This window comes from Emys orbicularis, chromosome 8 (assembly GCF_028017835.1).
Source record: "Emys orbicularis isolate rEmyOrb1 chromosome 8, rEmyOrb1.hap1, whole genome shotgun sequence".
NCBI classification, from domain to species: Eukaryota; Metazoa; Chordata; order Testudines; family Emydidae; genus Emys; species Emys orbicularis.
In genome coordinates, this window is record NC_088690.1 from 74,547,933 (window position 1) to 74,565,350 (window position 17,418).

General features: G+C 52.9%; 1 protein-coding gene across 1 annotated transcript in view; it reads left to right on the top strand.

The window, feature by feature from the left end:
- Nucleotides 1-1,004: 1,004 nt before the first annotated feature.
- The window catches only part of ARAP3 (ArfGAP with RhoGAP domain, ankyrin repeat and PH domain 3), a 48,084-nt gene continuing 31,670 nt past the window's right edge, over nucleotides 1,005-17,418 (top strand). The window contains exons 1-5 of the mRNA XM_065409796.1: nucleotides 1,005-2,161; nucleotides 5,224-5,285; nucleotides 5,938-6,011; nucleotides 6,335-6,411; nucleotides 16,932-17,201. Of these exons, the coding sequence (XP_065265868.1) occupies nucleotides 1,005-2,161; nucleotides 5,224-5,285; nucleotides 5,938-6,011; nucleotides 6,335-6,411; nucleotides 16,932-17,201 (1,640 nt within the window). The remainder of the gene's footprint in view (nucleotides 2,162-5,223; nucleotides 5,286-5,937; nucleotides 6,012-6,334; nucleotides 6,412-16,931; nucleotides 17,202-17,418) is intronic.

The window sequence follows — 17,418 nt, forward strand, 5'->3', positions numbered from 1 at the left end:
GATCAGGGCCCTGTCATGCTGGGTGCTGCACAGACACTCAGGGAGAGACAGCCCCTGCCCTATAAAGTCCCAAGGTATCCGAGAGGCCTTATCCAAAGGGAGAGGGGCTGCCCCTCCAAGCTGCATGGGCAATCTCCCCAGGCAGTGTGGGGAGCACAGCTGGGAGCCTGTCTGGCCTGGAATGCGTGTGGCTGGGGGCTGTGTCCCACATGCTGTCTCCCTGGGCTTGTCTGTGAGTCATGCTGACCTCTCTCATGCCCTCCCTACCGTCAGGGAGATTCTGATGCTGTTCTTCCAGTAGCAGAGCAGAGCCCCCCCTGAGCCAGCCAGCATCATAGAACCCTCCCTAGGGAGGGGCCCAGCTGCACCATGGGTATCTGCGTTCCCTGTCCCCCCTCCACAAGGGACGGGCTGAGATTCTGGACACAGCAAATGGCCCGATATCCTCCATACCAGCAAAGCACAAATCCCAGACAGAGCTATGTGCTGGCTCCTCTGCCCAACTTGCCTGAGGAGGGGCTGGCAGGGATGGAGTCAGTGATGCCCATGGACAGGGCTTGCTTTTGTCTGGCCAGGGACAACCCCGTGTCTGATCGAGTCAGCTCTGTCTCGGGAGCCAGAGGCCTGTGTGTGTGAGACCCTCACAGGCTGGGGTCGTGACCTCTCAGATGAAAGGGGGGTCAGGATTGGAAGGCTTGGGGCAGGGTTTGGGCAATTGATGCTCTGGCCCTTGCTCAGAGTGCTCACACCCTCTGGCAGCACATGAGCCCACTGACTGCCCATGGCAGGATCTAACAGAGCTGGGAGCAGAGCAGTCAGAGCTCAGAGGAGAGTCCTAGCAAAGTGCTAGAGTGGGCATGGATCCTACAGGCTCTCCCAAGCACTGGGCCTGCTGGCTATTCTGTGGCACTACCATCTCTTTCTGTCTCTTCAATGATGCCGCAACCTCTCTTCTCTTTCCTCAGATGATGGCCTGACAGTCCCCTGGTGGGGGTCCACAGGCCATGTTCTCCCCGTGCGACGCCGACTCTGACATCGCTGATTGGCTGGCCACCATCCATCTGGAGAGATACCAGGAAACCTTTAAGCAGCATGGGTACCAAGTGGCCAGAGATGCTGTCTCCCTAGGCAACAAGGACCTGCAGCGGATCGGCATCACTGCCACTGGGCACCGCAAAAGGATCCTGAGTCTGGTGCAGCAGACGCAGCTGTTGGTGCAAGACAAAGGCAGGCCCATGGCAGGAGATGCCTGTGCCAAGCCTGGCACATGTACAGAGCCCCTGGATGTGCCCAGAGTGTGCCAAGCAGGCAAGGAGAACAATGGGACAAGTACTGCTAATGGAGCCCCAGTAGCAGCCATTGATGGGCTTGGGAAACACCAGTGCTCAGCTAGCCCCAGCCAAAACCCACCTCTGGAGATGGAGCCTGCCCCACCCATTGCCAAGCCGGTACCTAAGCCCAGGACATTCTTCCAACGCCCTAACCCAGCAGCAAGGCCAGAGCAGGGCCTGGTGCCCACGCCGCTGGCACGGACATCAGTGCCAATACGCAAACCTGGCTGTGAGGGGCCTTCTGCTGCTTTCATTGTACACGAGGGGTTTGTGCCAGGGGAAAGCTCCATGGATCTTGGGCGCTCGGAGTTCACCCTGGAGCAGCAGGCCGGCTCAGGAGAGAGAGGCTCAGCAGGCCCCCAGGCACCCCAGCCTGTGGGGAAGGAGAGTGCTATGGAGCCTACGCCAATGCCCCGGGCTGGGGTGGCTGAAGTGCGTTTGGATGATGTGGAGATCCAGGCTGGGTGTGGAAAATCCTCTCCTTCCATCCCCGGCGTCTCTCCACGCCTCGGCCAGGGGATCCAGCTAGCTGATTGCAGCCCCGCGAGCCCAGGGGTGAGCCACTCGCCGTGCAGCTTCCCACTGTCTGCTCCAACCAGCCCTGCTGCCAGTGTGCAGAGAGAGCCCTCGCCAGCCCCGGGTGCCCCCTCCCAGCCAGCCTCTGCATGGGGCAGGATGGAGATGGTTTCCAATATCATTTATGAGGGACTTGAGCCCCCTTCACAACCAGCTGGGTGTTCAGGGGATGAGGAGCCTGCGAGGAACCGACCTACCCCACGGCCACTGGACTCAGCCACACAGCAAGGGACCACACCAGCAGAGAAGCCTGAGTAAGTGTGAGCCTGCTCCTAACACCACGGTCTGCCTTCTGCCTGGGAGCAGGAGGAGGGGCAGAGCTCAGGCAGGGCAGGGCAGGCCGAACCCCTGCTGTGCCCCTCATGTCTCCCGGAGACATTGCTTAGGTCTCCCCTGAGAGCCTCGTCCAGCAGTGCAGCCATCTGGCCTAAATGACAGCCCCAGGTCCCGTTTCAGGCCTCTGGAGGTGGGGGGGAGGGCATGCGTGGACCCTAACAAAGCCCCTTTCATAGCACTCCTCTGTGCTGAGGTCAGAAATGAGGAGAGTCCTGCGGCAAGGCGCACAGCATGGATGGGCCAGGCCAGGCCAGGATCTCTCAGGGCTGGGGGCACAGGCCAGTGCTGGGTCCTGAGCGCGGGTTACGCCCTGAGGAAGGGATCTGCTGGACCTTGCGGTCCTCTAGACAGAAGGGGACTTGCTGAGGTCACTTTGGGGCTGGCTCAGGAGCAGTGGAGGTGCCTGTGGCTAGTGGGCAGCATTGCTGTTGTTCCAGGATCTAGTTACTAGAGGTTAAAAGAGGAAGGAACTGTGCCTGCAGGTCACAGCGCAGAGACCCTCCTGGGGTGGGCTCAGGGCCCTGGCTGGGTCACAGCGCAGGGGGCTGAGCCAGGCTGGGGAGGGCTCAAGGCCCTGTGGCTGGGTCACAGTGCAGGGGGCCAAGCTGGGGAGGGCTCAGAGCCCATGGCCGGGACACAGTGCAGGGGGCCGGGTCGGGCCAGGCTAGGGAGGGCTCCGGGGCCCATGGCCTTGTCACAGTGCAGGGGCCGGGCTGGGAAGGGCTCAGGGCCCAGTGGCTGGGTCACAGTGCAGGGGGCCAGGTCGGGCCAGGCTAGGGAGGGCTCTGGGGCTCATGGCCTTGTCACAGTGCAGGGGCTGGGCTGGGGAGGGCTCAGGGCCCAGTGGCTGGGTCACAGCGCAGGGGACCTGGCTGGAGAGGGATCAGGGCCCTGGCTGGGTCACAGTGCAGGGGGCTGTGGAGGTCTCAGGGTCCTGTGGCCAGGTCACAGTGCAGGGGCTGTGGCGGGATGGGGAGGGCTCAGAGACCCATGGCTGGGTCATCTCTAGGGCCCTACCAAATTTGCGGCCATGAAAACATGCATCACAGTCCATGAAATTTGGTCTCCCACCATGAAATCTGGTCTTGTGTGTGCTTTTACCCTAAACTATACAGATTTCACGGGGGAGACCAGTGTTTCTCAAACTGGGGGTCCTGACCCAAAAGGGAGTTGCAGGGGGGTTGTGGTATTGCCACCCTTCTGCACTGCTGCCTTCAGAGCTGGTCGGCTGGAGAGTGGCAGCTGCTGACTGAGGGCTCATCTCTGCAGGCAGCAGCACAGAAGTAAGCGTGGCAATACCATACCAGGCCATTCTTACTTCTGTGCTGCTGCTGGCGGCGGCTCTGCCTTCAGAGCTGAGCTCCCGGGCAGCAGCCGCCACTGTCCAGCTGCGCAGCTCTGAAGGCAGCGCTGTCGTCAGGCATAGCGCAGAAGTGAGGGTAGCAGTACCACACACACCCTACAATAACTTTGCAACCCCCCCCCCCCAACTCCTTTTTGGGCCAGGAGCCCTACAATTACAGCACTGTGATATTTCAGATTTAAATAGCTGAAATCATGAAATTAACGATTTTAAAAATCCTATGACCATGAATTTGACTAAAATGGACCGTGAATTTGGTAGGGCCCTAGTCATCTCCCTCAGTCCTTGCTCCCTGCCTGGTCCCCTCCTCACTCCCCTGGGGACGCAGACTCTGCTTCCCGCACTAGCTGAGATGGAGCTTGCTCCCTTGGAATAGCAGTGTAGCTGCCGTGGAGTAGTGGGCCAGCTGCCTGGGTCCTGTCCCGCCCAGGACCCTGGGTCCATACTCTGGTGGCTCGCCCATGCTGCTGCCTGTGCTGCCATGGCCACACGGCTATTGTCTAGCTAGATCGCAGCTAGTTGGGGGATGCCTTCGCCTACTGTCCCGACGCCGCATGCACCCGCCATCCGGCCAGGGGTGGGCAGCTCCCTGGGTCCTGCTGCATGCTGGTTCCTGCCCTAGTCTCTGGCACTGACCCGGCAGAAGCGGGTCCCACAGAGCTGAGTGGTGACAGGTGGGGCAGCCAGCAGTACCCCTGGCAGCAGGCACACTGCCTGGGGCTGAGGGGGAGCCCAGAGCTCATCTGCAGGGAGCCTGCCCGTGCCTCACTGTGCCATGGAGAGTGGGCACTTCTGGGCTGGGTGGGGTGGGGTAGGGCAGGCAGCACCAGGCTGCTGCATCAGAAGGCTTGGCTGATGATTTAGAGCTGGTGGCCAGTAGCTGGGTGGCCGGGACAGACCTGGGGGAGGGAATCTGAAGTGTCAGTGCCAGGCCTGGGACATGGACAGCAGTAATGGCCTGAGCCCACTGGAGAGCTAGGAAAGTAAAGCTGGGGGCGGGGCGGGGTGTGGGGGGCTGTCTGGGCAGGCCGAGGCCCTGCCCTCCAGACACCCCTCGTTGCACTCCAGGATTGATGGGAAATCCGGGGGGAAAGAAGCCTTCAAACCCTTGCCCTCGTCACAGGCTCCCCTGTGGTGGCACTGGGGACGGGAACGGCTCCCCCCCAGTCACAGGTTCCCCCATGGCGGCACTGGGGAGGGGAGCACCCCCTCCAGTCACAGGCTCCCCCATGGCGGCGCTGAGGAGGGGAGCAGCCCTGCTCCCATGGCAGGTAGCCCCTCCCCTGCCAGCCTGGCCTGTGCAATCAGAGGCTGGGGGTAAACAGTGGGTGCAAGTGCCAGCCCTTCTTCCAAGGGCCTTGCCTGGCCATGAGGTCGGAGCCCTCCCCACACCCTGGGAGATTTCCCTGTAGACACTGACCGGGACACTGCACCAGGCTCCGCAGCTCCCTCCCCCCAGCCTAGTACTGGGCCTTCCTCTGCCCCACGCTGCTTGCTGCCCCCTGTCTGGGCAACGCACCCCGGGAAGGGTTGCCCCGAGCGCAGGCCCCACTCAAGAGGGTGCCAGGTGGTGACCCTGCTGCCTGAGGCTCTGACGTGTTTCCTCTGCTCTCCTAGCTCTCCCAGATGGCCCAGCCTGGACCTGCCCCCCATCCCACAGAGACCTGCCAGCTGGCCAGGTGAGATCTGGGGGCTGCAGCGCTCTACGTGCACAGCCTGTCCCCATGAAGGCGCCTGTGTTGCTTCTTCCCGGGGATGGGGGTGGTGCAGGGGCATGAATAGAGTGTGTGGGGGGTGGGCCTTTGGGGGGGCATTAGTAGAGTAGGAGGGGATTGAGGCCCATACAGGGATGGCGGGGTGGGGCACTGCTAGAGCAAGGGGAGGTTGGGGCATCTATGTTTTTCTATGGCTTTGGAAGCTGCCAGCCCCCCAGAACCCACCCAGTGGTGTCTGCTCCAATGGCGGCCACTGTCCCCTCTGGAGGGTGACTCCTGGGTTCTCTGCCTAGCAAGAGGCTTGTCCCCAGACACATGCCTGGACCACCCCGCTGGGAAGCGCTGGGGGTAGGCGGCGCTGCCCCTCAGTGCTGGGCCATGCTCCTGGCTAGGGTGGGAGGCACCCGCTCCAGTGAGAGCTGCTGGCGTCAGGGACGTCCCTGGGGTGAACGGCGTGCCCAGCGTCCCACACCAGGCCCTCCTGCCTCCCACAGCAGTGGCCATGCGCTAAGGGATAGAGTCACCCACCACATCCCCTTTAGGCCCCCAACCCCCCAGCTCCAGCAGAGCGCTGGCTAGCAGCTCACTGCCTTTCCTGCTATGTCTGTGCCCGCAGAGCCTGCTGAGGAGCCCATCAGTCCCTACTGTGAGGCCGTGTTTGGACGTGGGCTCCCTGCCCAGGAGCAGAAGGTGAGGGCCCGGTGTACAGACTGGAGGGCGGGGATGTTTGGGCTCTGCTCCTGCCTTGAGTCTGGATGAAACAGGAGCGAGGCCATGCCCCGGCTTCCGCTCCCTCTGGCCACACCTTGCAGCAGTGTGTGCTGGACCACGGGCCTCGGCTGCTCGGCGGAGTGCAGGCCCTGGCAGAGCCAGGCAAGGGGGTGGTGCTAGGCCCTGGCTCCTGGGCACCGGCTGGTGCAGGGGAAGGCATCCAAGGAGGCCTGAGGTTGAGGGGTGGATGGCCTGGGCAGACAGAGCCATGGAGCAGAGCTCTCACCAGGGTCTCCTTTCAGAGCACTGGGACCCCCGCTGTGCCAGGCTGTGAAGTGGTGCCAGAGCACTTCCCCGAGCTGGAGAGAGAAAGGCCCAGGTAAGCACCTCTGCCCATAGCCCCTGGCCCCAAAGCCTGCTCCATGGAGTCTCTCCGCTCTCAGGGAGCAGGAAAAGCAGGTTGGATGGTAGTTTCCAGGCTTTGGGGAGAGGTGTCTGCTGCTGGGGCAATAGAGGGCAAGGAAAGCCAGGGTCAGTCTGGTTTGACTGAGGGAGCTGCTCCTTCCGTGTGTGGTGAGAACCTGGCTGCCAGCCCATGGAGGAGCAGGTGGGGATGCCAGGGTGGGCGAGGCTGGCACCTTGGTACTTGTTGTATGTCCCTTGCAGCTGGATGTGCTCCTTCTCTCGCCTTTAGCTGGGGTGAGGCAGTCATGCCATGCCATGGACCAGCAGCCGCTGGTATGTAGGGGGCAGATCAGCGCTCCTGGCGAGGCATGGCACCTCAGCTCAGAGGTTAGCGGCACCACATGCTCACAGAGCGTTCTGCAGACTGGCCAGATGCTCCAGGGGTTGGTTGGGCGTCACACTCGTTTTTCTTCTCAGCCATTGTTAGTATCTTCAGCGCACTCCTCCCCAGCTTCATGCTGGCTTGCAGATGGCCTGTGCCAGGGTGATCCTAGCTGCAAGGGGCTGGGGCCGAATGCAGAGGCAGAGGCATCAATCGCAACCCCAGAGTAGGGTTGAAGTTTGCACTTGAAGTCCTGATTCAGGCTCTTATGTATAAAATGCAGAGGATTTAGTCTTCTCAAAATGACATCACTCTCTGAGCACAGCATGGGCATGTCACAGATCCACAGGGTCAGGGCTACACCCCCAGCTGTGCAACAGTGTCTAGGAGGAACCTCTCAGTGTGCCAGACCCCCAGGGGGTCTGACTCTTCCTCCAGGGTCAGCCACGTGGCTTCACTGCCTCCTCAGATTGGACCTCTGGGGCTCCAGCCCCCCTGCTGCACCTCATGATCTCTGCTCAGAGAGTCCAACTGAGATGACCCCAATGGAGACCAGTCCTCTTTGCAGAGATCAATGCACCTCGCCCAGCATTGACAGTGACACTCACCCAGCACTGTCGACACAGTCGGGTTTTTTCGTTAACTGGCACACAGCACAGAAAGGCCTTAGGGTAGTACAGAGAACTGAAGGTTAAAGCATAGTCCATTCTGGTCAGCCCAGAGCCCAGCCAAGCTGTAGGGAACCCCTTGGTTAAAGCTTGGTCTGTCCCTTTGTCTGATCTCCTTCCTCAGATGCTGGTTGAGAGCCCTGACTCCTTCCAGCAGCCTGCTCTTATTCCCCATCTCTCCAGTCTTTTGATCCCGACTTGGAGGATTGTTGTGCATGTTCCCTAAGGAGAGGCATAGAAATCCATCTCCCCTCTGGTTGCTAGGTGCCAATGTCCTCGTGACTGGTTTTGCCACTGCCTTCTCAGATGTTCCCTTCATATGGAGACTAAAGCCCAGACAGTAGGTGACACACACACATGTATGTGCCAGCCTGCCCTGAGAGCAAACAGTCCCCTTCCACTCATTTGGTAACAGTGCAGCACACAGGGGAAACTGGGGCACAAACAGGACTCATAAAAATATTCCCACTTGGTCACAGCACGTAAATCTGTTAATTAGTTTAGGAATAACACTAACTCTGCAAACTACAATGTAGTTAATACTCACTGCAACCTTGGGCATCGGCTACGCTGGAATGCTTTCTTATTTTTATTTTTTTTGTAAGTTTAATGCTTATTTTCCCTCATTGTTCTTCATAACAGAAAGTTTCTCCTTCATCAGAAACCGTAACTGCCCTGTAACACCATGCAAAATCCGTACAATTATGATTAAAACATTTCAGTCTTTGGGACCCAGATTAGATTAAAATGATTCTTATGGACATTAGATTTTTTTCATTTTCCCCCCTCATGGGTATCACTGTTGCTTGCTACCAGCTCTTATTTCCCTTCAGCTCTTCTGTCAGAGAATCACACCTTCGTTTGTTAACGAGATCAAGGCAATGCTGCTTTCTGTAGAATTTACTTAGCCAACTGCATCTTCCCATTCAGAAACCCACCTCTCTCCCTCGGCCCATCAGAAAGTCTCAGGAGCTTAAATTAGTCCCCTCCCCCACCAGGTAAATCCCAGCAGAATTTAAAGGGACACTATCCAATACTTATTTTTAAATTGACTTTCCATTACTTCTGGTAGCCCCTTAGCATGGCAAAAGAAAATGGCTTTTCCCATTGATTTGTCTAGCAAACACCAGTTCGTTGTCCTGCCTTGCTAACAGAGCTGAAGCTAAGTCACTGCTTTTTGCCTAAATCTCTGCAGCGAGAGATCCAAGACCCAGACACCTAGAACTTGGTGAATGTTCATTTCCAGCTTCACAGTTTGTGGCCCAGGCCAGCCCAAGATCTGTGCCCCATTTCGGTTTCATTTACATCCTCTTTGTGCTGGTCTCTGCACAGGAGTGAATTTCTCCCTCTCTGTGCTAGTGCTGTGAGGGAAGCCACCATGAACAGGCTCAGTATTTGGAGCAGAGTTATTTCGATACTCCTTGATGCTGAGTGGCATGGGGAGACTCAGTGCCTAGTATTGACTCTGTCCGTGTCCTTGAAGCTGAGAGAGAGAAAAAGAGAAAAAGAGAGCGAGAGAGCGAGAGAGAGAGGAATGTGCTTGGTACATGTGGGATCAAAGAGCCTTGCTGACATAAACAATAATAAGAAGAGCAAAGCTGAAATGATTTGTCATGGCCTCCAATCATCAGAGTGGTCTTGTCTTATGTTCTTTACATGGAGGAGATGACTACATACACGGCCACAAATATGTGTGTGGTAATGGACCAGCTAGTACTGGATGGCATCAAAGGCTGCATGTCATCAGCTCCCTATAGCCAGCCAATAACTAATGAAGGCTCTCCTACAGCTCAAGAATTAAGGGCCTGTGCCTTTGGAACGGACGGATCTAAGTTGAAGATCTGCTGCCCTCATTTAGTGCCAGGTGCACACAGTGTGTAACAGTGAAAATCCGAGTCCTAGGGAGTTACTGCTGCATGAGCATGGTTTAACTGATCAACGGGCACCAGGGTCTCACTAGCCAATTAGCATTTTCATTTCCCCTGGAGGCACCTTGCTCATGTGCTGGCTGGAATAGAATTTTAGCAGCTAAGAAATGCTTTAAACGCTTCAGAAAAGGCTAGGAAGACTCACTCCTTTGGAAGTGAAAATGTAGGATGGCTCCCAAGAGCCGTGGATGAGGGAGCTGGGCTCTGTCAGATAGCTGAAATTTCCTTTGAGAGAGTCATTGCACAGCTATCCAGGAGACTCTGGACCACATCTAAGAACATAAGAATGGCCATGGAGAGTCAGACCAATTGTCCGTCTAGCCCAGTGTCCTGTCTTCTGACAGTGGCCAATGCCAGGTACCCCAGAGGGAATGAACAGAACAGGCAATCAGCAATCCATCCCCTGCTGTCCACTCCCAGCTTCTGGCAATCAGAGGCTTAGGGACACCCAGAGCATGGGGTTGTGTCCCTGACCATCTTGTCTAATAGCCATTGATGGACCTGTCCTCCATGAACTTATCTAATTCTTTTTTGAACCCTATTATAGTTTTGGCCTTCACAACATCCCCTGGCAATGAGTTCCACAGGTTGACTGTACATTCTACTCTGCCCATTGGTCAAAATGAGGTTAGCACTTCCAGACTGATGTAACTCAAGTCCAGTTGCCTATGGCCCCTGTGGGCCACTCAGGCACTAGGAATCAATTACATACAGTAATGGCAAAGTTCTTGGTTTAGGCTTGTAGCAGTGATGAAATAAACTGCAGGTTCAAATCAAGTCTCTGGAGTACATCCTTAGCTGGGATGGGTCCTCAGTCCTTTGTTCAGAGCTTCAGTTTGTAGCAAAGTCCCTCCAGAGGTAAGAAGCAGGATTGAAGACAAGATGGAGATGAGGCATCAGCCGCTTATAGTCTTTTCCAGGTGTAAGAACACCTCTTTGTTCTTACTGTGGAAAATTACAGCAAAATGGAGTCTGGAGTCACATGGGCCAGTTCCTGCATACTTTGCTGAGTTACAAGGCGTATCTGCCTTCTCTCCATGGGTCAATTGTATAGCTGATGGTCCTTAATGGGCCATCAAGCAGGCTAGGCAGAGCTAACACCAACTTGTCTGGTATGTCTCCCAGAAGCATAGCATAAGTTTGAAATACAGACAGTATAGAGCCAATATTCACAACTTCAACTACAAAATTGATACACACATATAGACAGCATAATCATAACCAGCAAACCATAACCTTGTCTTAGACACCTCATTTGACCCCCTTTTTACAAGATTTGGTGCCACTACAGGACTTTGGTTGCAACCATGTTCTATATGGTCCCAGATTATATCAATAACGTCACAGACTCTCCAAGACATTTCTCCTGCCCGAGGGCTCAGGGGTGGCGGTGACCCAGGAGCCACTAGTGAAAGTCTGCAGCCCCAGTGATTCCTCTGAACTGGGGTAACTTTTAGGGGCAGAGCTGCCGACTCCCGGGCTGCTTTATGTCACCAGGACAGTGCTCGACATTTTGTGGTTACCTAGTGCGGCATCGTCTGTGCTTTGTAATAAAAGTCCCACGTCCTCATGCAGCTTGTGTGTCTGGGAAAAAGCTTCTTGACATTCAGCGTAGGTTTTCCCTTAATTTATTATTTAGACATAAAAACTCATTGAAGCCAGTTAATGCTGCTAAGGAACAGTAATGCAAAATTCAAACCTTCTCACAAACCCAAAGAAATGCAACGTAAAGGCATGCATATGGACCCACAGACACACATATGCAAATGCCCTGCCTTCTCACACAAACGCATCCCAGACATTTACAACACTTCTCTAGCAAATCAACCTGACTCAGCTACATCCAGACAACCTACACTCAGTCCAGTGTTCCTGTGCTGTATATTAACTGATTACCACAGTTGTGCAGTACCAACTGTGCATGAGGCGCTTTAAAGACAAATTAGGCAGCAGGAGAGCTTACAGTCTAACTGATAACACTCTAGAGAGCTGTGGGACAGGATGTCACATGAAGCTGGGTGATAGAATGGTCAGATTTAGCAGATGATCTACCCTCCCCTTCCCTCCCCCCCCCCACTTCATTTGAGGTTGATGGAGGGTGTCATGTTCTTCTCTACCAGATCCGGAGTGGCTACAGAGCTTACTTGTGCACACCAACTGTGTTCATCATAAGATACTGTAATGCTTTCCCAGATCTGACTAAGGTTAGTTTAAATACGGTATTTTACACACTGCCGCCTGCAGGCTGAACAGTATAATACAGTTTAGCATTCCATCACATCTCCCCCTTTAAGTTCTATATTGCACCATTTACAATATTTATGCTGTCTTTGAAGTTCAGTAAGGATTTGTCTGTTAAGTGTCTCTGAATTGTGCTGGTTTTCTAATTACAAGACCCAAACATGTAACAACTTGGTCAGCTGGCTGTCCATTAGTTGCAACGGCTAGCCATGGTCAGTTTGGAATCCTTGAGACGCCTTCTTGTTCTGCATTTGTCATTTGTAGAGTTTGCTCTGTTGATTGTTCTTTTTGAAGAACAAATTGTAGATGTCAGTGGTTTCTGTTGAATTCTCCACTGTTGGTCTCGGTCACACATGATCTGGTGCTGAATTCTTTTCCTTCACGACAGCAGGAATTGTCCATTCATTTTCTCCATCCAGTTTGACATGAGCATGGTCACCAGGTTCTAGACTTGGCAGTTTGCTAAGTGAACAACATCTGTTGTAATAGTGCTCCTAAGCTCTTTTAGCCTTTTTATCTGATTTGGCTATTCTCTTCATATCTGGCTATTCAGAGGTAGAACTACTGTTCCAACTTTGGAAAAGAATCTGACTTGTCTTCCCATCAGGAGTTGTGCTAGACTGTATCCAGTAATGTTACCCGAAATTGGGCCAGCTAGTAAGGTTAGGGAGGACCCACCAGAGTTTGGCAGAAAGCAGCACATTTATTATACTGATAGCTAAGCTCAAAAGAAGGGAGGGGGGGTCACACTCACACTCGCATACTCATGCTCCCAGGACAGGCCCGGCACTGGAGATGTCAGGATCCTTCAAAGTAAATGTTCCACAGTGCAGCGATAAATGGTGTGATGAAGGTAAGTCTTCCCGAGGCATGATGAAATGCAAAGCGGCGAACCAGGCCAGGCGGTCCGGGCAAAGGGCCTTCGCGGGAGGTACAATCTTGTGAGTGCACTGCTAAGCACATGGCCCCTTCCCCTTTTAAGGACCTGCTCCTCATGGCCTGCGACTAGAGATGACTTGGCCCCGTCTGGTTGGTCACATTCCACTTCAGACAGTGTCCATGCAGTGCCCATGCATTGTGTGATTGCTGCCTAATTAAAGTTCCAGACACCTTGTCTACCTGGGAGCTCTTCTGATCTTGCAGCTGTTCAAGCAGCCCATTCATCCCACAAGCATTCCAGGAGGGAGGGGGAGGGGGAAAGCCACTTCACAGGTATTCAAAGAGGGAGAGGAGACAAAAGGGAGGGGAAAGTGTAACGGACCTTTTGAGCATACAGGTTATACATAGCATACAGATCACTGCTCTTCCTACAACAAGTAGCTGCTACTGGCATTGATCTGTTACGTAGAAGAGCGAGGAATGGTTCTTCCTGCTATAGGATTTTTTTGGCTGTCTTTACAGCTCTCTCAGCCTCTCCATTCAGTTTGGGGAGTGTGGACTGCTTGTAATATGATTAATATTATATTTCATTTGGCAGTGAATTGTGGTCCATTTTCCATCACTAGTTGTTGTGGAATATGTAAGTGAGCAAAAGCGCACCTCAGTTTCTCAATAACACTTCAACATGTTATGTCTTTCAAGTACATTATTTCTATATGCCTGGAAAAATAGTCCATGATAACCAGGAAATGATGTCCTCTGAATTCGCATAAATCTGCAGCTAGTCTCTTACAAGGAGTCTCTAGTAGAGGTGTTTGTATGCTATATGGTTCAGCATTTTCTCTTAAGTTGATTTGTACTGGGTCTCCTTTCAAAAGTACAAAATCAAGTACTCTGTTGAGTTCTTCCTTTCTCACTAGGCACAACATGGCTGCCGTGCTGTGGCTGAGAAGGCTGTTGGTCTTTGATCACGTACTCTGAATGCAAAGCTTTTGTCTTTGTAAGTGGTTTCTGTGGTGAACTGGTCCATGCAGTTCAGAATCCCTCCAGGGCTAGTCAGAGTTGTCAGGTGACTTTCGCTCTGGGAGGGGTTGAAGGTGACTGTAGATCCTGTCTGCGATAACACTGACGCCAGCTCCTGAGTCAATTTTAATGTCCAATTGTCTTGCTGTGAGTATTCAATTTCACTCTCCATGCAGGCTCTCTGTAATCACACTGATAGATCCCAGAAACAATGGCTCTTTGCCTATAATATCAGTCAACGCCCTGACTGTTTTGGTGCAGGAAACAGCTGCAAAATGTCCATATTTCATGCATTTATTATACTGTACACCTCTGGCTGGACATGCATCATCTCTTGGGAGGTGACTTTTTCCACACCTTGTGTATGTAGGCTGGAATTTGTCCCTTTTAGCCCTGGAATTCTCTCTCCTTGCCTCTGGGGTTTTAGGAGAATTACTTTTAACAGCCAAATGTCTATTTATAGTTTCTAAGCTAGTTGCAGGTTGTGACTGGGTGCCTGGATGGGCCACATTGAGAATGCTACACTCAGGGCAGATTGCAAGGAATAGGGTTTATTCTATAATTAGATTCACCAAGCCAGTAACAAAACAGCTTCTGTAGCACCACATTGATCAACAAGAAGCCAGATACAGTCCCCTTTAAGCATTCCAGCCCTTGACTTCCAACTAGACAGCAAAGTCTAATATAGAGAGGGGTTATTGAAAACCTGGTACACCATATGTGAGGTTCACCAATCCCAAAGGACCGGACATTATCCCCAGGTCAGTTTGAGTCTCAGATTTTACCCAATAATCCCGCTGATGCCAATCCTTTAGTAACAAAACTACAGGTTTAATAATAGAAGGGGAAAGAAAGAGGAGAGTTACAATGGTTAAAAGCTCAATATACATACAGATATGTGTAAAATCCATAGGCCAATTTCACAGCAGAGATGGTGAGGTGAGGCTGCTGATTTGTAAAAGTCTTTCTGGAATCAGTTTAAGGGGTATAGTCCAATAGGCAGTCCAGGTGTAGAGTCTGGTCAAGTCTTTCCAAGTATTTTCCAGGTTATTCCAAATCATTATTTGGAAGATCTCCATCTTATGACTTATATTTTTCCTATTCAAAGTTTAAGCAGACTAGAGCTGGCAGGATAAGGCCTGGACCTGCCCCTGAGGAACAGGCAGTGCAGATTGTCTGTGGAACGTTGCTTTGAAGCTAATCTTCTATTTCCTCTGCAGACACAGATAAACCAGTTGCATTCATTCACATCAGGCAATTAGCTAATATTTCATTATAGCATAGTGAGTTGAAGACAATGTAAATAATATTATTAGTTTCCTACAGTATCTTACATCTTTGATCTTATGATTAACTGAACCAGCCTCATGCATAATATAAAGCAATTAAGACATGAAAAGGAATTAGCATCTACAAGCTAATCTGGTTACATGGTTAAACTTCTAACAAGATATCATGCTTGGAAGGGACCTCAGGAGGTCATCTAGTCCAACACCCTGCTTAAAGCAGGACCAATCCCCAGGCAGATTTTTGCCCCAGATCCCTAAATGGATCCCCCCTCAAGGATTGAGCTCACAACCTTGGGTTTAAAAGGCTAATGCGTAAACCACTGAGCTATCCCTTCCCCACAAACACAGCTAAATAGAGACAAATACACTTAGCATCTACCCTTTGATTCTCTGACAGTACAGGCAAACACATTAAAGAGTCTAGTCTATTTAAGGTGGCTTTGCTAACTATTTACAAGGAATGCCCTGTTTACCATTGCAATACCTTTTTGATATGCCCTTAAGGATTGCTTATAGGTCCCCTAACTTGCTGATTGTTAATCCTTCACTGGTTCAGCTTTACACAGGTTTTTCAAGTTTTCAAGTTTCTCTAGGTTTTGCTTTTTCATCATTTCAGACTGTTTTGCTCTCTGTATAGCGGTGGCTAGGGTTAAATCTCTCTTCACTTGTAGCTGCTGTGAAAGGTTTATATCTGTTAACCCAAGACCAGCCTCTCCCTGATATTTTCATGTTTTGCATTCCCCAAATCACAGTTTTCAGCCAATTTATTCGGAGTTCTTATAAAACATTCAACATTTCCCCCTGGTTCTTGAATTCTCTGGTGAATACATGCTCTTTCATAAGTTGTAGTTCTCTGTAATCTAAAGTATACATCAAACGTAGCCAGAACCCTTTCATAGTCTTCTTTGTGACTGTCTTCAGTAAAGTCAGAGGATTGAAAGATTCATTCTGCTTGCCTTCCCATAGCATAACTTAAAGAAGATACCTGTATATATCCAGTTTCTTTGTGCAGTTTGGGAGCAATGTGAAATCTTGCAAAATATTGTTTCTGGTCTGTCCAATTTGAAGGTTTATTAAAGCTGAAGTTCTCTGGGGCATGTTGATGAGATCCTGCAACCTTTGTTGATGCTCCTTTTGTCTGCAACCTTTGTTGCTGTTTTCCTTCTGTTTCTGTTCTTAGTTTACTCCTGACACCATGTCATGTTCTTCTGTACCACATATGCGTTGGCTGCAGTTTGGCATTCCATTACAGATGGTTTACAGGCCTTCTAGAAGAAATAGAGGGAGCTGAAGTAAGAGGATTAAAAATAACAGACCAAGACAGGAGGGGTGCCCCACGGAGGAAGGGCAAGTGCCAAAGCTAGAGAAAGGAAAACAGGTGGGGAAACAAACAGAGACAAGATCAGAGTAGGAAACAGCAGCAACATCTCCTGGCCCTAGTTGTTACCCTGTGTGGCATGCTACAGTCCCCTCTCCCACACAGTTGGGGTTTGTGGGGCAGGAGGGGGGCGATGCCAGGGTTTGAGGGACAGAAGGGGGGGTTGATGCTGGAGTTTGAGGAGTGGAGGGAGGGTCAGTGCCGGGGTTTGTGGGGTGGGAGGGGAGCGGTTGGTGCCGGGGTTTATGGGGCGGAGGCTGGTGGTGGTGCTGGGGTTTGAGGAGCTGTGGGGGGTCGGTGCCGAGGTTTGAGGGGAAGAAGGGGGGTTAGACCCCACTGGCAGCCCAAGGATGCTGCTTTCTGTGAGCAATCCCAGAGCATATGTTTAGGGGGTGCTCTGCGCCCGTGCCGGGGTCCCACACGGCTCCTTGTCGTTTAAGGTTTGTGGGAGCCAGCTGGGGGCTGTGAGGCACTCCGTGTGGCACTGACACGCAGCACCACATCTCTACTCCCGGACCCCATAGGTGCAACCTAAACATCTTGTCCGGTGCCCTTTGGAGCGTGGGCTGGGACTGAGCGCTGGCTCTGTGGGGAGGAGCGGGGCAGGGCTAGGTCTGAGGCCGTGTCTGTGCTGCCTGGGGGCTGCTGGACCCCAGCTTCCCCTCGTCCAGAAAGCAGCAGTAGGCAGGCTGTGTCCCACCCACAGGACCAGCAGCGAGTGCAGCAGCGAGGGAACGGCTGAGGAGCACGAGAGCCGGGCCCAGCGGATCGACTGGATCCTCCAGAACGACATGAAGGACTATGCCATGGTGGAAGCTCCCCAGGCTGAGGGCTCCCAGTTCAGCCTTCCATCTCACCTCTACCCAGACGAGGTCCTGGATGACTTGACCATCTCTCCGTACGCCAGCTACACCTTGCTGTCTGAGCGTCCACCCACCATGCTCAGCGGCTGGCTGGACAAGCTCTCCCCGCAGGGGTAAGTGCCCAGCCCCAGGGAGGGTTTGTGAGTGCCTGTCGGGGGGCCTTGGTGAGCGATGAGCAGGTCCCCTCCCTGTGCCTGGGTAAGGCCATGTGCAGCTCTGGTTGGAGATGGGTTTGGGACCCACACTGGCTTTGCCCAGGCTCCACTCCTGGAGTCACTGTCTGTCCACAGGAGGCTGGTTTGCTCCATGGCGGGCACTGGTGCATCTTGG